Genomic DNA, 23,089 nt, shown 5'->3' on the forward strand with positions numbered 1-23,089 from the left:
CATGTCGTGTCAGCACCCCAGCAGTCGTCAATGCAATCGTCGGTGCCACCGGAGAGCAGGCAACTTACCAGAAAAAATTCGCAGACGCGCACGATGCGACAGAAGAGCCAGGGAATACTGAACGGGGCCGGCAATGGTAACGGTGGACCGCCGAGTCTGTCACACTGCGTCACCTTTCCGGCGCCACCGACACATTCACAGCTCACGTATCTGCCGCACGGCCACTTCCCAACTACATTACGTCCCAGTAGCGGTATCTACTCCAACTTTTTGCATGGGCCATCCGCACGACCAGCTTATCAACCAGCGTATCAACCGAACGGCGAGATTATGTATCCATTCACGGGACATCCCGCGTCTGGTAGCACTCCACCGCCGCCACCGCCACCGAACGCAGCTGCCGCGGCACCAGTACAAGCGTCATACATGCCACCTACGCCGGTGGTAACGTATGCAGCGGCGGTAATACCACAGACAAAGATCTCTTGTTATAACTGCGGCAGTAATAGTCATCTCGCAATAGATTGCAAGGATCAGACGATGGAAGACATTACGAAGAAAGGTACGTCCTCTTAATACAATCGAACATTGCGTTACATGAAGAAAGAACGCTTTTGATTCACTCGATGCGTAATCAAAATAAAACTGGTTCTTAAACGAATTTAATCTTGATGAAACCTTTATTTAAGTGGAGATAGTTTTAGATAATCGGAAAATAAAAAATTGAAAAGGAAGATAATGTTACATAAAATTATTCATATAAATCCATATTTTAAAGAAAAAAATATGATCGATTTCAACTATTTTATGCAAGTTAGGATAAATTCAATACACCTATAGATTCACTATTCTTAATATGTTTATATTATCTGTTTTTCGTTTTGTAGCATAATGTTTCATAACTGCTGCATATACAAACGTTTAACCAGCACTTGAGTACTGAGTGGTTTCACCTGTAATCACACATACTACTCACGTATTGTCATCACAAAGAACACGAAATCCTTTTACTTTCAGCCCAATACCGACTGGATTACACGATAATGAAGCAACCTGGGGAGTGCCCGAGTTCCGACAAGTGATCCCCTGCCATGGACCACTCTGCTACCACTCGTCACAACTATCACCGCCATTATAACCGCAACTATTGCCATCATCGTCATCACCAATATCACCAATATCATCGCTATTATCTTCATCACCGTTATCATCATCACTATCACCATCACCAGCACATCTATCATTGTAACCACCAGTACACCAATGCGAATCGATTTAAGGACAAAATGTTGCGAGATGACAACCGATATTGTTCCTCCTTTCACTTTTCGGTAATTTTTCTAAATACCTTATTCTACAATTGGAACGATGGTGATGACGATATTAATGTGAATATTGATGCTGACGATGACGGTGACGATAACGTCGACGCCAAGTATGACAATGACAGCGACGAAATTTTTCTAACTGAAAACATTTCGCGGTTTATGGTACGGGGTACACCTTTTGCAAGTTCTTATGTATGATAGTGATTGAAAAGTGATCTAACTAAATGTAATATATAATGTAGTAGTATTGTACAAAGAAAGAGCAAAAGCGAAGCGAGAAACAATTGAAAGACCGCGTTGTACGGAACACAATTTCTTGTCTGTGCTTCTTTTACTGTAGGACACGTTTTGAGAGATTTTTGGGTTTAAATAGTGACTCACGTCCTTCCAGCGACACTTATTGGCTACTTATCGCTGTAACTCCCATCTCGGCAGTGCTCCTATTTTTTCTCCTATACCCTAAATTCTCTTAACGAGTAGCTATAAGAGAAACGCAAATGAAAAGGATAAAAGATATATTGTGCCCCAAACAGGAAAGGAAGCGAAAATTATACGAGATTCGAATATATTTAGCAAGCGATACTTTAACTTCTAATCTACCATGTCTATACACTATTACTATTACTATTAAACTATAATTATTACTTCTACTATCGTCGTTGCGCCACGACGTGTTTTTATGTATATATATTTTTCTCGATTCTTACGTGCGCAATGAACCGATAATGACATGTGACAAAGAAAAAAGCGTGTAATATATATACGAAATGTATACAGTACGCATGTTGTGCGATGTGTGCGTGTGCATGTGTTTATGTATGTGTGTACGCGCAAAAAAAAGATAGCATGTAAGAGGCAGAAACAAAAAAACGATAGAAAAAAAAGAGGAAAAAGCGAGAGGGGGAGGAAAATGGAAAAAATAGTGAAGGAACAACATACCAAAAGTGTTCGATCATCTAGCTGCCGTTGCGCTCCTATGTGTGTTTGTTCGCTTACATATGCGTGCGTGCCTACGTATGTTAGTGCGCGCGTGTATGTGTGTGTGTGTGTGTGTGTGTGTGTGTGTGTGTGTGTGTGTGTGTGTGTGTGTGTGTGTGTGTGTGTGTGTGTGTGTGTGTGTGTGTTTATGGTAAAATCATGAAATATATGTTATATGCATCCTGTATATAATATATATTTCGTAATTATACATATGTTTTTGCTGCTCACAACTTGTTTCTTATCTTATACTTGTAGTTAGACGGCGATTCTCATATTATTTATACACGAGTAGTCATGCGATTGCACGTGCATTTGAAACGATTTTATACGACTTTTATCGATTGCCCATGTATTTGAGCGTAATCAACGTTAAGCTTTTTTACGCGTTTGGTTGCAGCAATTAATGTGTTAAGCGTGGTTAACTAAATCCTCTGTATTTGTCTGCATTGTGGAACTATTATTTAAAATAGAAAAATTGCGTTGTCTCTAAAAATTGCAAATTTTTAAGAAGCGTATTTTCATTGACGTAGGTTTGAGAATATTTTTAAATTGACTCAGTAAAATATATAAGTATGATGTATTTTACTTAAAAGTTTTGTCAATTTTTCCACTTTTTTGTTTAGAATTTCGCCCATATCACTTTTTTAGCTTTAAGCTATCCACCAACATAGTTCATGTCTACATATTTTACGACACAAAAGTTTTTAAATACATTTTTTAAAATTTATATAGTTAATTTATTATGCAAATGTAAGTCTTGTTTAATATGTCGAAAAACGAAATGGATTAGTTAACCAAAGCTGCAACACTGTTGATGCAATGGACTCTTAGGGAGCAACGCAGGGTAAAGCTGAATATGAGTCGAGTGGCAGCCCGCTAGCAAAATTGCTAGTGCATTTAAAACAATCATTCGGATTTTCATCAAATCGAATGCGAAACAGCTCGAACCCTTTGTACATGGACGAACTTTTATGGTTGAATCTTAAAGACGAAGACTTTCCTCTTCACAGAATCATATATTTTCTTGTACGAACGGTCGCAATACGCAAGTGATTTTTGATTAAAAAAAGAAAACAAAAATGAAAGACGATAGATATAGCAATGAACAAAATAGTTGGAAAATATATTAACTAGATAAAGAGAAACCGATAAAAAATGGAGGAAATTGTGCTGTTTGTAAGAAAGTTATGGAAACGACTAAAATGCTATTATTATGTAGCGTTGATAAGCCTAATCGGACATTTTCCGAAATATGTAAAATGCCCTCAGACTTTATTTAATTTTTTCAGTTATCAAGCTCGTTATTATGGCAAAATGTTATTAAATGAAATTAAATTATACCGATTATCAATAGAAGGTATCAAATTAAATAAATTTCGTTTAATAAAATAATGTATTTGTTCAATAACTAGAAGTTGCCAACAAAAATTGCCTCTCCTAATCGTGTAAACAATGTAATAGAAATAATATTATTGTCGTTTCACATTTGCATCACTGTGATTTTTGTATAACAGGCAAATCGAGAAACAATTAATGAAACAAATTTAATATTAAATGTCCGGTGAGGCTTTACGATTTGAAAGTAAGCTGCATATTTTTTTTTCGATTGTTTGATTTGTGACACATTATCCTCATTATATTATAACTAAATTTTATTAAATATATACCGCTTAAATTTGCTACAATAACGGCATAATTCAAAAATTATTTTTTTAGTTGTTTGCAAAAAAAAACAAATATAAAAAAAGAAAAAATATACCTTAAAAAAACATAATTTTATTCCTCTATAATCAATATTTATATAAAAATTGTATTTTAAAATTAATATTATTATATTATATATAAATTAGAAAATTTTAATTATTTGAAACATTCAGACTTATTTTCTGAAAAATTTTGTTTTTATAATTAGTTGTTGTAGCAAATAAGCGATATTAGGAATATAATTAAGAGAAATGGAAACTGCTTGAAAATCAAAGCATTGTATAGAAAAAGTTTTTGACGAATTTGGCCTGTAAAGAATGTAAAAAAAAGCAAAATTTTGACACAAACTTTTTTAACAAGGCTTATTGTTGTCAAGAAATCTAATATAAAAAATGAATAATATATAGTTTTACATAAAGTATTTGTTAAAACCAAATTAACTCTTTGTTGACATTCTCCATTCATTATAAATCTGAAAGATATGGCGAATTCGATTGGAAGTACTAATGCACATTGGTGCATATTAAAGTCGTACATTGATTTAATTTTGAGTATAAAAATGAAATGCAAGTATTTCGAATTATGAAATACATATTTTACCTAATAGTACAATAAAATGTATTGAGTATTTCACGATTTAATCGATTTTTATGTTTATTTATAAACATATCTTTACGTTATTTTGTGTACGATTTATTTTGTGTCTTTAATGTGTACCAATGCGCACTGAGTGCGTCCAATCGAATTCGCTATTAGATGATTCTATCAGTTATCCGTTATAATACACTTCGCACTAATCATTTCCCATCGTTCTTGGATGCAGCATTTTTTTTCGCATTTGGGTAAATTTTTGCGAGGAAAGATCAATGGCCGAAATATTGTTCCTGGAAAAATATTAGCCCTAGCTTGTTTGTAAAACCAGCCCCAAATATTAAAAGGGTTGACGATTGGGCATTAGATGTTGCAGTTCCTGTTACTGTTAAAAATTACAAGAATATTAGAAAGACGATATGTCTTGTATGTATATACAATTGCTAGAAAAGTTGATAGGAAGGGCTTGATCTTCGCGGTTCCTTATTCAGAGACAATTACAAATTCAAAATAAAACCAATAATATATTTCAATATTGATTTGAATAATTTTCATCGTGATTTCATTTTTTATGTCCTTTTAAGGTTATTTATATTTTGATTTTTCGAGTCGTTTCGGCATTGAAATTTTTCTAAGAGCTATGAAATCTAAGAGCACAATGGCTGGAAAATGATAGAAAAGAGTACAAGACTCTATCAAATAATATCAAGGTTACTAGTTAAAAATTTGATAGGGGTCAAAATAATCGCTTTGACTTCTCGAGTGTTAAGACAAGTTGATTACGTCCGTTGTTAAATATATATCAACAAAATGTGTCGAACGAAATTTGTATAGCGACTGTGAATAATACATATTACTGTTCATAAGTTGTGAATATGGATGAATTAAAAAACAAACTTTATAGAAAAGATCAATCAAAAAGGAAATTCACGAGATACTCTAGATTAGATTACGCATTTGTCACAAAAATGTAAAGGGAGTACAAGATGTATAGTAAAAATAATAAAATTATAAATAAAAGAAAAAGATCTAGAATTTTAAGAGCGTACTCTTCTAAAGAAATAAGAAAGCCTTACTTTTAAGTGCGTACAGCTTATTGTTAGCATGTATTTAATCTTCGCGAATACTTAAATGTAATTATATTCCTGTAAACGTAATTATATTATTGGAAATATTTAAATGTACTTTATATATCGACTAATAATTTTTTTTCTTAGTAAATTCCTTTTTTTTTAATCATTTCTCTTACGCTATAGAACTGATTATTTTGATACTTAAAAATTTTAATTATACAAAAAATGAAGTTTTATGCGTAAATTGAGCTCAAAAAAGTCTATAAACAAAACCAGAAACTTTAATCCAAAACCAATCATATTTAATAAAAGTAAGTACCTAATGATGTGTGTGTATAACACAAAATAAATAAATATGATAATTTCGATCATATAACAAATATAGTCGGTTTAATATCAAATTTATTAGTTATAAATATTAAGGTTTATTGTGTTGGTACATATAATTATCAATTGATTATTAATATAATTTTACGTATAAATTCGCATTTTGGTTTTAAAGCACATAAAATCAAATGATATTTGTAATTAAAAAATTAATATCAAGCCGAAGGTCTGCTCGATGAAATTGTCATATTTACTTATGCTGCACTTATGTTATTTTTATATTTTTTAGATTGGTCCGCATCCATTGAAAATAACGCAATATTTTTCGTACTATTAATATCTGTATATATATATAATTGTGTATCGCGAGAAATATCATTAGATTCTCGCTGGCCTATTGATAAAATGCCTAGTCAGAAAGTAGAAAGGTATATGCGCTTTAACTCTAAGGTGCGGAGCTACGAGATGCTTGGCAGCATATTTAGTAATATTAAGTTAATACTAATATTAATTTAATCATATCAGTTGACATTTCAGCTTTAGGAAAAGATCACGTAAGAACAAGCTATACATATAACAGATTGTGTTCGGTACGGCATTACCATTAATTTCAGAACGCTATAACATCGAGCGTGATTTATTATAAGCAACTAAACGTTTTTAAAATTACCATACCATATAAATCTTGTGAATAACTCTTTTAAAAGATTTTCGTATTTAATTTGATATAAAAAGGCAAAAAAATTATCGCAATATTTGATTCCAATATTATAATCTATTATTTATCCACAATTATATTCCGGATATAAAAGCAGATAACAAAGTATATTCTGTATAGTTTTTCTAAGAAATCTTAAATTAAAAAAATTTTGGCATAGATTTTTTTCATAAAAGTGAGAGGGAAAAAGTGAGTGCAAGAGAAGGGAGTATTATGATGATAATCTTGATTACCTTTGTGCCAAACATGATTTTGTGATCATATTGTATTATAACGGAAATATCGCGTGAAAAATCTCAGACACCTATGTCTTAATTTTTAAGATACTTAACATTACAAATTAAACACATCAGATTATTTTAATATAGATAACATTTATTTTTAGGTAATTGTCAAGATTTTCTTTATAAAGCGGCGTCTACAATGAGATTTTAAGGCGTAAAGCTTAAACTTTAAGCCATAAGGAATTGATCAATCATAGTCGATCGTTCTCGTCATTTGACTGTTATTGGTCAATTTTCTTCAACTTCTTCAATTTCTTACAACTTAAGCCTTAAAGCTTAAATTTGACGCCTTAAAATCTCATTGTAGACACCGCTTTAGACTGATTACAGGTGGATGAATCAAATTTTTAATTAAATTAGAAAACGCATTGAATATATATTTTGACGACACAATTTTTTTAAATTTAAATAGTATAATGACTTTTACACGTAGGTATTGCGTGCGTGTGAGTCTATTCATTCATAAAACTTTATAAAAATCACATTCAAAATTTGCTCTTGATTAACTTGGCTGAATCTAAATTATTATTGTCAAGTAGTTATAATTTCAGCAATAATTATCAATTTTTTTCCAATTTAAAAAGCCAATTTAAAAAGCATTTTACATTACTATATTTTTGCAGAAATATAAGCAGTGTATTGTTTGAAAATTTATTAGAGCCAATAATTTGTTATAGAACATTCGTGAAAAATCTTGTAAATCGTTAATCTATTTTCTAATTGACCTAATTGCGATACATTAATTAACAGTTACTCGATAATAATTGTCATAATTGGCGCAGCTATGTTATTATTAATTGATAGCTTTGAAAATAGAAAAATAAATATTAAAATATTCCAAAAGTTACGTAAAAGGATTAATATCAATAACACTGTTAGTAGACAAATTGCATTACTTAAAATTGCAATTTATTATATTATTTACAATATGTTACAATATTTATTATATTAAGATTTTCTTTATACATTTATATTATATTTATTATAATATATGAAGACATTAATCAAAATTATTTTGTAATACTTTTGCTAATTTCGAGATTAACGATAATTAAGATTAAATATACTTAAGTATGTTAGTTGATATTGTTAGTTGGTAATAACACCGGGATGGACGTGTAAAAAGTTGCTTATAAAGTATTACGTCATCGGATACGTTATCGGAGTATAACATTACTGTGCGTATCACTTGAGGATAATTACAACAGTGTTTCGGTAATGGATGCAGTTTGAAGATCGCGGAAAATACCGAACCGTTTATTCCCACTCGAGCTTTCGCAGTCGCGCGGCAGTCGGAGACTCCACGTGACCCATTATCTGTTTTCCTCCCCTTTATCCCCTCACGCTCACACGTTCTCGATAGCACCCCTCCTCACCCTTCCTAAGCCTCATCCTCCCTCTCTATCCATCTTTTTGCGGGAGACTTAATACGCATACGCGAGCCGGCTGCGCATCGCGTCGCATAAGCTCTGTTCTGAACAGTCGCGTTTTCGCGGAACGGGGGTCGATCGAAAGCACCTAAAACGAAACGGCTGGAGAGGCTTGAAATCAGCGGGGGGGTTGGTCGCGAGATCGTCGTTGCGTGGTACATCGCCCGCCATTGTCGGTGATTGTCGGTGGGGGAGCCACCTGGTCGCGGATTTTACGAAGGGGAGAGAGGGGGGGGATGGGTAACAGGGGTGATCGCGTGCCGCGGGAGGGGTGCTAAGGAAATCACGTATTGACGCGTCTGCGTGGTCACGCCGGCGCGTTGCTGCCGTAGAGGGTGCGCCGCGGAGGGGTGAGGGGGTGAGAGGTGGCAGAGTGGTGGAAGGATAGGTACCGAAGACCCTCTCTCGCGGGGGTCGGGCCAGCCTCGATCGCTCAATATTCAACCCTTCGCCGGACGAGAGCGCCCGACAGCAGCGGCTCCTCCAGACGGGGGCACGAATCGACCGTTCCTTCCTTTGCGCCCTCGCCCGCGGAGCTGTTCGATCGCGGCCAACGTTCCGCCGGAGGAAGGAAGTCCTCGAGCCCTCGAGAGGGATCAGCACGCTCTTCGGGTGGCAGCGCGTTCTTCTCTCACACCTTCTGCTGTCGCCCGGAGTTCCACCCTTTCTTCTCGCACTCGATTTTTCTCACCCCGTCGGGAGTCGCTGTAAGAGCGAGATGGAGGGCAAAAAAGTCGAGCAGTTTTACTCCCCGCCGCCAAAGCTTGGGAAATGGGAGAGCTTCCGCGTCTTCCTCTGGAACTCCGAAACGGGACAATTCCTGGGCCGCACTGGCGCTAGTTGGGGTGAGTTTTTTTTAACGGCAATATAATATTCTCTTTAGAGATTCTAATATCAGCTTCTCTCCCCTTGAGTCCTTGCGTTTTTGACCCGCCCCTCTGTGCGCAAGATTATTTTCTGGGAGATAAATGCTGACTCCAATTATCAATTTTGATTAATAAAGAGAATCGAGATGTCCTAATGTTATCTTAAAGTCACGTAGTACTTATAGTTGTAACATTTGATACTACAAATGTAGATATAGGTAGAATAGTATGTTATTTGTGGAAATTATAGGTCGTAGAGGATTAATCCTTTGCATTTTCGTTACGTCATTGTAATGTCTTTAACGATTCGATCATAAAGAATATCCTTAGACGTGAAAAGTAATCTAAGGCCCAGCACACGGTTCCACAACTCACGGTTTACTCTTAAAACCAAAGTCTAACTTATTTCTCATTTCAATTCTAGAATTGGAAAGAAATGAGGAATAAGTTGAACCTCGGTTAAGAGTTAACCGTGAATGTGGAACTGAGTCTAAGTAGCGGTTCGACCAATCCATGAGTGTAGATTAGATAGTATATTGCTTACGTTGAAAAACGTTTCAAACTGTTTCCATATCTACATTATACATCATACTATTTCATTCGTATCGCTTTGCATGACAAATGACAAGTTAAGCGAGAAAATCACAGGCATTCTGACAGTATTATAATTCAATTATGGAACGTGTACGCCAAGGAAATTACAAAAATTATTTCAACACACTTTTCGCGCACTAAATTTTTGGAATTTTTCTAGAATGTGTATATTGTTTTACAAAATATGTTTGAAATAATTTATTTACAATGATAAAATTTCACTAATAACAATAGTCGAAATTAATACTATTACGAAATTTTCCATTTTCGTTTTCTTCGACTCGATTCAATTACTTCCAACACATTTCGTTTGATCTATACCAAGAATTTTTTATTGTTCTGCATCTTAATAAAGTTTTATTATTATTATGATTATTATTATTAATGATCGAACGTGCAAAATTGGAGGGAGATTAGTCCTAAATAACACGCACGTCTGTTTTAATGATATTTTTTTTAAGATGTCTTTTTATGAAACGTTCAAAAATTTTTTTTATAAGACACTTTTTTGGAACATGTACAGTTATTTACGTTGTCTGTAATATTTATCGATCAAAATGTATGACATAGTCAATATAAATGTAACAAGGCCATGCTCCAAAATTCACTGCCAGCGCTAAAAATCTATAATTTACATTACACATACTATAGATTTTCAAGCATTGGCAGTACATTTTGGAATGCAGCCATAGTTTATTAGATTAGAATGTTTACTGTTTACTCCGATATTTTACATTATTCAATGTTACGGTGATACAATTAAGGTGAAACTATTAAAAAATATGTATTAATAAAAATAAAAAGAATATGAGACGAGAGCTGGAATTACATGTTAAATCTGTGCATCAATGTTGCACAATGATTTATACAACTTTGTCAATGATAGAATTTGATCTCTGTTATATTGAATGTTATCAAAGTTATGTAAACAAGTTATGTAAAATCAAAAGTTAAAAAATTATTCGATACATATCAGAAATGAGAAAAATATGTGTTTTCACTAGAGTTAACACTTGTTAAATCAGTAGCATCAAATATATCTTTAATATATCTTCTTACTGTTTCATCTTTCATATTTCATCTTTATACAAAAAATTAGTGAAACAATATTTATTAACTAATATTAGGTATGAAAGATATGAAAATTTCAAAAGATACGGATAATTGAAGGTTATATATGACGAAGCTTCATTACGTAATAATACATAGAGGATAGTAGTTGTGTGTGTCACTATGACATTTCTTAGATCGGAAAATTTTGTCGCGATTTTTCTTTACTGTTATAGCAATTTATTTTTATATGCACAAACAATAGTATGTAAAACAACTAAACATTTTTAATTTATGTATTATATAATATGCCGATTATTTATTACAATTAAAATTGTAATTTTTATTTGATCTAAATTGTTTATTGATGTCCGTATTAGTGTAAATTTCTATTTATCTTTAGATATTAAATCTGTTTTATAATAATGTTAAAATATTTATTAAAAGTTGAGACTAAGTAATTAAATACATTCAGTAACATTTAACAAATTATATTTGTTAAATTAAATAAATTAAATAAATTTATAAAATATTTTATTTGAGTATTTTCAAGCAACACATTGACGTTTACTAGAAAGAGAAAGGGGTGGGGGGCGGGGGGAGAGAGAAAAAAGAAAAGTGAATATTATTTTTATTCAGTACAGTAATTATGTTCGATAAAGTTGATATGAAACTTTTATTCTTTGTAAGTTGTTTGAGAATTTTGCTTGTGAGATTATCCATGATTTTATCTATATTAAGGCTATGTTCCAAAATTCACTACCAGCGCTGAAAATCTACAATTTACGTTACGTATAATATTATACATTTTCAGCACTGGCAGTGAATTTTAGAACACAGCCTTAATATCATTACCTCAATTTACGTATATGAATTTACATACTTAGAATTGTTGTAACATACTTTATACTACGTGCTTGTTAGTTTATAAAAACGTGACTTAATGTATAACTTGAAATGGTATTAGTCATAACACGCGTTGTGCTATTATACAAAACAACTATTCATAGAAGCAAAATTTATCTATTGGTGAACGTGTTACGTAAGATAGTTTCCTTCATCGAAAGTGTTATATGCAGCATAAGGTTTCGCATGCTCTTTACTACTTACCGACCATAAGATATATGTTAAAACGAAAAAATACAAAAATGAGGAATGCACTTTGCAAATAATAAAAAAAACTGATGTTAATTTTTAAATTTACATAAATTGTTTATTTAAATTGAAAAATAATTTAGAAATTATTTAGCACTTGATATTAAAATTTAAAGATTTTTCGGAGGAATTAAGTTTGAAGAAATAATAGTATACACTGATTATACTTTTTAATAGATTATGATACAAATAAATAAAATTGAATTTATATTGACAATTTTCTTAATAGAGATGATTACGCAACGAAACTAAAACTAACTAAAGAAACCAATACGAAGCGAAGACAGAGTAATCGAGATTTGAAGATTTCTTGATATTTTCTTTTTAAATAACTTAGTAGCCAAATACGTTTATATTGAAATTATTTGTAGGCTGACTATTATACTAATACATTAATCGGTCCGACGATGATTCCGATGCAGACTGAAATATTTCCGTTCGTTTATGTATACACAAGTTAAATCAAAAATATCTTGTGATAAATATAAAGTTTCCAACAGAGTACTATAGTTTATTTAACGTGGCTATTTCTCCTTAATTAGATGTACTGTTACGCATATCCTGTTTTGATAAGCTGATATTTTTTACTTCTTACTATTAAAGAGAAGTTTATATACGCAAATAATAAGCTTAATAATTTCTAATTTCTAATCTATTTTATTTCTTTAATTTTTTTAAAAACGTTTTTAAAATGAAATTATTTTTTACCATTAACAAATTTTTTTTTATTTTTTAATAATACTTTGTTTTAAAATGAAAAGTTAAATTTTTTACTTTAATACAAATATTTAAATAAATTATTATTAATTCTACGTGCGCGTATAAATAATTTAATAATATTATTAATTTATGATTTATATCTGAAATATATATATATATATATTTTTGTTTAATAAGATAAATAAAATGTTTTCTGTAATTTCAATGTAATTTTTATTTTATATTTTTAACCATTAATAATTACGATTTATTATTTTTTTATATGTTACAAGGAGTATACAAAATTTATATATAATAATGAAAGCTCTCTTCCTCGCAAGAAGAGAACACCATAGAAAGAGTTTACCATTATTGTTATCTGCTGCTTTAGTTTGAAGTTTTTTTATGCAACGAAATCAAAGTTTGCGGTTTCCTTCATCCGTACATTGAAGAGGTGCGACCTCGCTGGAGACTTCCGTTGTTCTATTTTTACATTCTACCGCTTGAGATATAATAGGAACAGGAGAAAATATACGAGTGGAGATATCAGAAGTTTTCAATAGGGTGGCTTTTTAAATAACTGACGGGTATTTTATTACGCGATCGAAAATATATGTCGCGATTTTAAATTTTCTTTCTTGAATGTTTTGATATTTTATTATAGGTAATAAGATACATATTCTTTTTATAATTTTTTCCATATAATTTTAGTCCATTTATGTTTATTACACTTCTTATCGTTCTTTCCTCTTTTCTCCATTTATCTCTTTTTCATCGCTTTCTCTATGCCTTTTCGCTCTTCTGTTGAGGTCGATCGACTTCCGCCAAAATCAATACAAGCCGTCTCCGTTACCATCTCACAGAAATGGTATGGTCTGATTTCTATACTGGATAGTGTTGGCGTCTGCGCACTACTAACGCAGCCGATTTTTCTAGCCGAATGTCCTACATTTCAGTTCAATCCTGCAAATTTTTTAACAAGTGACAAAAAGTTTTTGCAAATTAACGAGATTTGTAGTATCCCACGGCATGTTACAAATTAGCTGATATAATTAGTAATTATGTATTACTTGTTATTATCACGTCGTGTATAGTACTAATAGCACACTGTCGGTACGCATCGTTGTATTCCGTATTATATCGATCGATATCTCGGGAAAAGCCATGGAAATGTTACGTTACCGTAGCGACTTGGTGAACGCGCAGCCATTGACATTAAGAGTTATTGATATACATATAATAGAGAGTTGATTACAGTTTTTTTTTGTATTGTCTTGATGTTTGAAATTAGTTAGAAAATTAAAAGATTAGAATAATTATTTCCTTATCTTTTGTTGGAAGACTTGACAGAGATATTCAATTCACTTTATTAATTATAATTTTTACATATTAAGTTTTCTTTTTCTATTTATGTAATAAAATATGCTATAACCAGTAAAAATTGTATATTATTATTATGTATATAATATTATATAATATTAAATTTTTTATATTAGATATGTAGTATTATATATTTATGTATATTTCGAAAATAATTATATTAAGAAGAATAACTCATAAAATTTCTTACGAGAAATCTAGTGTATTTTACTTTTAGAATCGCCAGTTATTATATTTTCCCTCTCAAAATATTTGTTTATTAAATAATCAGTTTTAGATATAAATGAGAAAAATGGAATATCATGAACGTTCGGAAGTATATGTTTGTAATTAATTTGTAACTTTTGTAATCACCCATTTAATTACAGTGTGAATACATTAAGGTTCAATGCAATTATGATCCGGCGCAAGCTTTATTCGATTAAGCGAACTATATACGTGCATCATATTATCGTTCAGAAACAAATAACTAATAATGATAGAACTAAACAAAAAATTACCGTTTAAAAATGAAATCTTTTTTTCTCTAATCTTTCTGTAATTTATATTGTAATTTATATTCTTTCATGATAAAATAAAACATAATTGATTGCACTTTAGAAATAATTTTATTAAAATCTGACGAGAGGGAAGATCTCTCTCTCTCTCTCTCTCTCTCTCTCTCTCTCTCTCTTGGCAATGTCATTTATTTAATGAATTAGAGAATTATAATAGAGAGTAGTCACGTAGTTAAACATGACATTTAAAAGCATTTTTTATAAAAAAAAGTTTTAAAAATTTATACATTATAAATAAATATATTAAAAATTTAATTTAGAAAAATTTAATCTTTTATCTCTAAAAAATAAATTTATAATAATTATAAAATTGCAATTGATATGTTCAATTTAGAGAATGCATCCATCTCTTGGAAGATGTATCGCTTTGCGTGCGTAAGAATATGTTCGTCAATGATTTGTGTAACAAACGCATGGTATCGCTTACCTAATACCAATTCAGGTCAATTAGACGCCAGATCATAATTGTCTCGGAGCTCCAGCCTTCAACTAACAAACGATAGCAACAATAGAAGTTACGCTCATAAAATAATATATTTTATATATTGACTTCAATATTTTAGTTCTAAATTAGATAATATATTCTACATATTTTGGTTTTTCATTAATTATATTAATTAAATATTAGCTAAATTATCAGTTCTTAAGCTAATATTATAATCGCATTTTTAATGAATATTTTAAAATTTAAAAGAAAAATCGTTGTTCCAAAAGATATTATATATGTACAATATATACCGATCGATATTTTCATTATTTTCTAAAATTTTGCATTGTTTTGAATCCAAAAGATATCATATACAAAATATATCAATCGGTATTTTTATTACCTTATAAAATTCGAAATTTTATTTGCATTGTTTTGAAGAAGTATGGGCATAAAATAAAATGTTTTGCACAAATAACAATAATTAACACGTTAATACAAAGATTTTATTGAATATCATCTTATATAATAGCGTGTTTTAAAAGAACTCTAAGTTTGATTTATAGTTACGTAATAAAGCAGCTTTCGTGTTTCGAGTAGTTTCGATCGATTTTATAGAATTAGCCTTAATATACTTTTTTCATATGTTGCACAATAATAAAAACCTCGTTAAAGGAAGCATCCAGTTGCTTAATGCAACATTAAAATTTTTTATTGAATTCAAAGCATAAAAGTTATTTGCACAAATATTTGTAATATTTACAGTATATATAAATAAAAATAAAAATGTTTCTTGAGAAGAACTTGTGCGAAATTAGTTCATAGCAGTCGATAATATATCTTACAAGTGGCCAATCGAATAAAATAATGGAAAAATCTGTTAATATACAGAGATGTATTAAGTAAAATAAAAAGTAAGTTAGGTTCATGGAATTTAAAATATAAAGTGTAAAAAAGAGAAATGTGTACATAATAAATATAAAATTGATACCTTTATAAATGTAATAAAGTACAATCAAGTCAATATATAAAATAGAGATTGGCAAGCAAATGCGATAGATATGATCGTTACTGTCTAAAATACTATTCGTAAAATAAGAATCATATGAGAGTCAAACTAAAGGAAAAAAACATTGTCGGTAATGGAAAGGGTAAAAATAGGAGTGGGAAAAAGGAGAAAGAAATTAGGAAGGGGATAGAGATTGTATAATATGAAGATAAGATTCAGGTAATGATTCCGTGTCATTATACCTATTTAAGTTCTGTTTTTGTCTTTTTATGTGAATCATTTCTGAAATTAGTCTTTTGTTATAAGATATGGTTCACTTTCTAAAATTTTAACACTTTTCCAATCAAAATTATGATTAAAATTAATTCGATGGTTAGAAATAACTAATGTAGATTCTGTTTTTCTCTTTATATTTCACATATGTTCATGTAATCTAGTTTTTAATTTTATTTATCAACATAGCTTACCTTACAATTCTCACGAGAGATTTTGTAAACTATCTCTTGGTGGAAGTATAAGACGAGGTGCTCTTTATCTTTTTTTATGTAATTTTTTAAGGTATTAGGAATAAGATAATTTGCAACCAAGTTTAAGAGCTATAGACATAAATTTTTCAGAAACAGACTTAACATAGAATATAGTAAAATACTTATCTTTGAATTTATCTTTTTTATGTGAATGAGGGTTGTACTCTATTTTATTTTTATTGTGAATGTAATTTATTCTTTTTTGTATGGTGGAAAAAATGAAGTAAAGAGGATAACTATTATCTAAAAAAGTGTGAATAGCCTCAATAAAATTTTGTTGAAACTTAGGGTGAGAGTTAATAATACAATCCTGCATCATATATAACTCCTCTCTTATAACACGATGATGGGAATGGAAATTCAAGAATCTACCTGAAAAAGTTGGTTTATAATACCTATCAAAAATGATTTTATTTTCGTCAACAATGACAGTAGTGTCCAAAAAAATAAAATCTCCCATTATCCCCAAATTTGCATAGTAAACTGTAGTCTTGTATGTAACGAATGGAAAGTGTTAAGAATGTCATTCAAGGTGTCAGAAGGGACTGCTAATATAATGTCATCTACATATCTAAAATAGAATGAAAGTCGTTAGAGGTAGTTTACTAAATCTCTTGTGAGAATTGTAAGGCAAGCTATGTTGGTCAGACTAAGAGAAAATTAAAAACTACTTGAACATATGTTAGATATAAAGAAAAAAACAGGATCTCCGTCAGTTATTTCTGACCACCGAATTAATTTTAATCATGATTTTGATTGGAAAAGTGTTAAAATTTTAAATAGTGAACCATTTTATAACAAAAGACTAATTTCAGAAATGGTTTATATAAAAAGACAAAAATAGAACTTAAATAGGCATAATGACACGGAATCATTACCTGAATCCTATCTTCATACAATCTCTTTCCTCTTCCTAGTTTCCTTCTTCTTTTTCCCACTCCTATTTTTACCTTTTCCATGCCGATAATATTTCTTTCTTTTAGTTTAACTCTCATATGACTCTTATTTTACAACAGTATTTTAGACAGTAACGATCATTTCTATTGCATTTGCTTACACGCCAATCTCCATTTTATGTATTGATTTGATTTTTATTACATTTTGTTATATGCTATGAATATACTACACATTTTTGCAAGGTTGGGTAAGTTAAATTTTTTTTAACTAAGTTAAATTAAATCCAGATAACATAAAGTATCCAAAAGAGAGACATAAGATGTCTTTGGCGTCTAAAAGACGTCTTTAAAACGTCTTATGTCTCAATGTGTTGTCTGAGAAGTTAACAGCCTTGAAAATTTAACTTAGTTAAGATAAAAGTTAATCTATAGTGACATTAATTGAATTAAAAGTTAAGTTAATGAAAAAAGGTAATTGAGAGAGAGAAAAGTTAAAAGTTAAATTTGTTTTATTTCATGATTTCAAGTTAACTTTTTTTTAACTAAAGTAAAAAACTAAGTTAAAAAATTAACTTTTTTAACTAACAAGGAGAGACGCACATATGTATTTCACGGATATTGATCATCTTTTCGTGATTATTCTAGAGCACCAAAAAATCATCCCTGTATAAAGTAGTAAATTGCACTTTTGCATATTTTTCGAGAAAATCGTGATTTTAGCTCGGAAAAAAATGTTATATATATATGGACATATTTTATATATAATTATATGTAATTATACATAAAATATACCAATTTTTTATATAATTGTATGGAATTATATATAATTATACATGAAACATTTTTTCCCGTGAGGTCATGATAACGGATTGCTTACAAATCTATTTATTCTTTATTTAAATGTAAATGAAATATTTGAAATTATTTAAAATTAGAAAAATACATCGACACGAATGTATAAGCATATAATCCGAGTATAGAATTCATATAACTATCCAACCCTGATGTTAACTTTTAAAAAATCAAATTAAAAGTTAATAGTTACCAATAAAATGTAACTAAGTAAAGTTAAAAAGTTAAGAGTCTGAAATGTAACTAAATGAAGTAAAATTAATTAACTTTTTAACTTTTTAATTTAACTTTTAACTTAGCATTATTCAACCTTGCATTTTCGCTCATAAAGGTATCAATTTTATATTTATTATGTATACGTTTTTTTACACTTTATATTTTAAATTCCATGAACCTAATTTATTTTTTTATTTTACTTAATACATTTCTGTATATTAACAGATTTTTCCACTATTTTATTCGATTAACTACTTATAAGATATATTATCAACTGCTATGAACTATATATTGGCGTTACCATATTATGTCATAAAATTTTGTATTGCGATTCTTCAGAAATTGTGACTGACAATGAAATGTTACATGCAAGGCTTTTACATCGAATCATTCTTCCGGATCAGATCTTAATCAAAGTCTGTATAATAATGTATTTTTTTATGTATTTATTCTCAATCTTGACTATTATCGTTATATTCTAATTATAATTATTACATGTTTTAACATTGATAATGACTCAAAGGAGGTTGAAACGTCTGTTTGTTTATATTCTCAATTGTTTTTGTATTATTTATTAGTTATTATATTAAATTTGAATTGGTTTGACTCGTAGCCTTTCGTATTACATTTATTTTATTTAATATATTTTGAGCCATATGACATTATGTAAATTTAATAAATAATTCTTGTCTGTTGTTTTGATCATAAATTAAATTGTAATTTTAATTATGTACTTATATGATTTTATATCATAAATAAAAAAATAGCTTTTATAGTTAGTAAAATATATCTACATAATATATATATGTCTACGTGTCTATATGTGTTTTTAATATCTTTTTAATTATAGATTAATTTTAGTTTAGATTAATGAATATTAATATATTAATATTAATAGGTTAATAGATATATAATTGGTAAATAGATATAGAATTAAATCTAGAAAAAGACATTTAAATTATTTTTAAACTAAAAGAAAATATTTGTTTGATCTCCCTATCACGTTTTAAAGAAAATATATGATTTCTAGCATTATAAATCTATAAATTTAATGGCATTGAGATTTATATAAGCAAATATATTTTCAGCTAAAATTTTGCTGTTCTACGTAATTTTCTATGCCGTCCTGTCCGGCTTCTTCGGTGCGATGCTCGCTGTGTTCTATCAGACGTTGGATCCGAACGCGCCGAAGTGGCAGCTAGATAATTCGCTGATTGGTAGCAATCCAGGTCTCGGTTTTAGGCCTATGCCTCCTGAAAGCAATGTCGAAAGTACTTTGATTTGGTACAAGGCGAGCGATGAGGGTAATTATCTTCACTGGACCAGAGAATTGGACAAATTCTTGGAAGGTAAGAAAGATGCACTTGAACGAAGTGTATGCTTGCACAGTCTTAACATATAGTATCACGAAACTGATCATATGTACACAACAATTATTTACGACTAACTAATATGAAGAAGACAATCGACGAAAACGATTTTTCAATATCAACATAGTATTTGTGAACAAACAAATATGTGATCGTACTACACGAATTTTCCAAAGAAATTCATATAGTAATAGTACACACACACATACATACTTTGATCAATTTCATGAATTATAAAAGCAAAAAATGAGATCAAGTTAATTACTCTAGAAGAGCAATTATTATTTTGAAGAAATGTTATTTAATTAATAGATTACTTAATCAGTTATTGAATCAAACATTTATTAACTAATCAATACGAAATTAATGTATGATTTTCAAAATATAATTTCTATACACTACAGAATATCAAAGGTCACCGGGTGCGAACTACGAGAGAGTAAATTGCGATTACGGTAGGCCAGCACCACCAGGCAAAGTTTGCGATGTAGATATGACGAATTGGGGACAATGCACGAAGATCAACAAATATGGTTTTAGCAGATCCGCACCTTGTATTTTTTTGAAACTGAATAAGGTTTGTATTCTTTTTATGTAGCTCACTAAACTTTCATAGAACTTTGACATCTCTTTAAATTGAAAGTGATAAATAAATTACGAACTAAATATTCCCAAGATGATAATTCAAAAAGAAAAAAAATCAAATAAACAGGCAATTGGTAATTGGTACTATAAATGGTGCGCAGTTTTTGTTTCTATAAAATAATTCTATATTATGTCATTACTTGTACATATACATTTCGGCTAATCTCTTCCTTCCTCAGCAAAAATTTCAGTATATATGCAATATTACAATACGTTGATTATCCATGCGTCGTATAAAAATTGTTATATAATGAAGTAACAGTCAATATCATCCCGTGGCAGTGATATTCCTCCATAATAGAATAAAATTCTCTAATTTGAAAGCTGGATGGTAGTGAATAACTGGAAATCCCACAATGATGTAACCGACGATTATATTGGTCAATTATTATAATAACAAAAAGTCAATAGTTATAATAAATTAGTTATAAAATAAAATTATCGGCATAGGTAATGATAAATGTGTAATAAAGTTGAATAAACGATAATATAACTTAACAAAATTGTCAAATGTGTCAAATGTGATCAGTGTGAGACAGAACAGTATCGATATTCCACTGAGGAGAAGTTCCTCCTCATTTTTATACGTCGCATGGATAATCAACATTTACAGCGCCAATTCCCGATTGCTTGTTTATTTGATTTTTTATTTTTAAATCTTTAAATTAAAACTTTATTTATACAAGATCAAGAAAAAAAATCGAATATTAAATTAATAGATTTTAATTTTTTAAAAATCTTTTTCTCTTCTCTATAATATATCAACAAAAAAAATGATTAAGAATATTTAAAAATTTTCTTGTTAGTTTATTACGTTTTAGCATTTTCTAGGCTTATTGACTAAAAAAATTAATTTTTGGGAATATAAAATATTAGCTTTGCCGTTTTTCAAAGATACATTTATTATTTCATATTTTGAAAGTAATTAAAATGACTGGGTACATTAATTATACAAAAATGTCGATTTAACAAAATCATATCTTAAATTTATTTTAGATTTTTGGATGGGAACCGAAATTTTATAACAATACCAAAGATTTGCCGGCTTTGATGCCAGCGGATCTTAAGGAGCATATCAGACAAGAAGAAAAAGCCAATAGACTGGATACTGTTTGGGTGTCTTGTGGTGGTGAAAACCCTGCCGATGTGGAGAATATGGGTGCAATTCAGTACATACCACGTCGAGGTTTTCCTGGCTACTTCTTCCCATTTAAGAACACCCAAGGATATTTGAGCCCTCTTGTAGCTGTGTTCTTCGAAAAGCCCAAGTGTACGTATACGCTTAATTTTGTTTTCAATATTAACGTAATGTGTTTGAAATAAAAAGCAACTTCTTATATATTAATATGATAGCTCTTATATATTACTATGATAATAGCTCTTTTATCTTTCAACATTTGAAGCTTAATTTAAATGTCTAAAAATCGGTCAAATCTTGCTTATTAGATAATAAGCTCATAAGTTGGAAGTCAATGGCTGCGTTTAGCAGAAAAGGAAAAACTTATTAATGAGCGCTCAATGATTCTTTAATACAACTTGTCTTTAGTTCTTTGCTGGATCTAAGTATAGGAGCCAATATTAAAGAATCACTGAGCGCTCATTAATGAGTTATCTCTGCTGAACTCAGCCATTAAGACCAACATGTATATAGGAATGAAATAATTAACATCTATTGATTTTATTACAGACGGCGTACTCATTAATATCGAATGTAAGGCATGGGCGCACAACATCATCCACGACAGATTTGAGAGACGTGGCTCGGTGCATTTCGAATTGATGGTGGACTAAGCCCTGTCAATCGCCAGATCATCATCGCTACTAACCGCGTCCAAGTAGGAAGCCGCAAGAGAATAGAACAGAAAGAAGACATTTCTTTTTTAACCTGCCTCGTTGGCCGACCGCGATCACACCCTGTACCATCCGGTTTTCTCTCTGCCCGACGATACCGCTCCGGATTAGCCTTACTTCTTCTCACTATCATCATTTCATCAGCTCATCGTCTTCGTCGTACTTACAACGATTGTAACAGCGTTATCCATCTATCATGTCAATTGCCAAGAGAAGGATACAAAAGGGAAAAAAGGAAAAAGGGAAGACGAGAGAAAGAAATAAAGAGAAAGGAAAAAGAGACACTGAACAAAAGGGAATAGCAACATAAACGAGAAAATGAACTCAACGAAGCAATCAACTACAATCGAGATGCACAAACCTAACGGGAGGGAAGAAAGGTGAAATGAACAATCCCGCACAAAAGCCGGGCGGTATCTTCTCTTATTTCTGCCAGGGTTGTGTCACGGGGAGTGATCTCGACCATCGACGGCTAGTCGATCGTTCGCAAAACTTAATTCGCGCGCGAGAGAGAGAGAGAGAGAGAGAGAGAGAGAGAGAGAGAGAGAGAGAGAGAGAG

General features: G+C 30.6%; 2 protein-coding genes across 2 annotated transcripts in view; both read left to right on the forward strand.

Annotated features, from left to right (window-relative positions):
• The window catches only part of LOC108757552 (zinc finger CCHC domain-containing protein 14), a 6,782-nt gene extending 5,682 nt beyond the window's left edge, over positions 1–1,100 (forward strand). Inside the window, 2 exon segments of the mRNA XM_018502013.1 lie at positions 1–562; positions 1,018–1,100. The exon segment at positions 1–562 is cut by the window's left edge and continues 7 nt beyond it. Of these exon segments, the coding sequence (XP_018357515.1) occupies positions 1–562; positions 1,018–1,082 (627 nt within the window). The 3' untranslated portion in view covers positions 1,083–1,100.
• Positions 1,101–8,448: 7,348 nt separating this feature from the next.
• On the forward strand, positions 8,449–22,890 carry LOC108757551 (sodium/potassium-transporting ATPase subunit beta-2). Its single transcript, XM_018502012.1, has 5 exons — positions 8,449–9,281; positions 19,753–20,013; positions 20,439–20,611; positions 21,676–21,949; positions 22,367–22,890. Exons 1-5 carry the CDS (start codon positions 9,155–9,157, stop codon positions 22,468–22,470), a joined length of 939 nt encoding a protein of 312 aa, XP_018357514.1. The 5' UTR covers positions 8,449–9,154; the 3' UTR covers positions 22,471–22,890.
• Positions 22,891–23,089: the final 199 nt, after the last annotated feature.

This window comes from Trachymyrmex cornetzi, unplaced genomic scaffold (genome assembly GCF_001594075.2).
Source record: "Trachymyrmex cornetzi isolate Tcor2-1 unplaced genomic scaffold, Tcor1.1 scaffold1462, whole genome shotgun sequence".
Classification (NCBI taxonomy): domain Eukaryota; kingdom Metazoa; phylum Arthropoda; class Insecta; order Hymenoptera; family Formicidae; genus Trachymyrmex; species Trachymyrmex cornetzi.

What these genes read in the sequence shown, in the direction of transcription:
- LOC108757551 (XM_018502012.1), top strand. Translation starts at nt 9,155, where the DNA reads ATGGAGGGCAAAAAAGTCGAGCAGTTTTACTCCCCGCCGCCAAAGCTT. An exon ending in ATTGGACAAATTCTTGGAAG is followed by an intron (nt 20,014 to 20,438) that starts GTAAGAAAGATG and finishes TATACACTACAG; the next exon opens with AATATCAAAGGTCACCGGGT. An exon ending in GTTCTTCGAAAAGCCCAAGT is followed by an intron (nt 21,950 to 22,366) that starts GTACGTATACGC and finishes ATTTTATTACAG; the next exon opens with ACGGCGTACTCATTAATATC.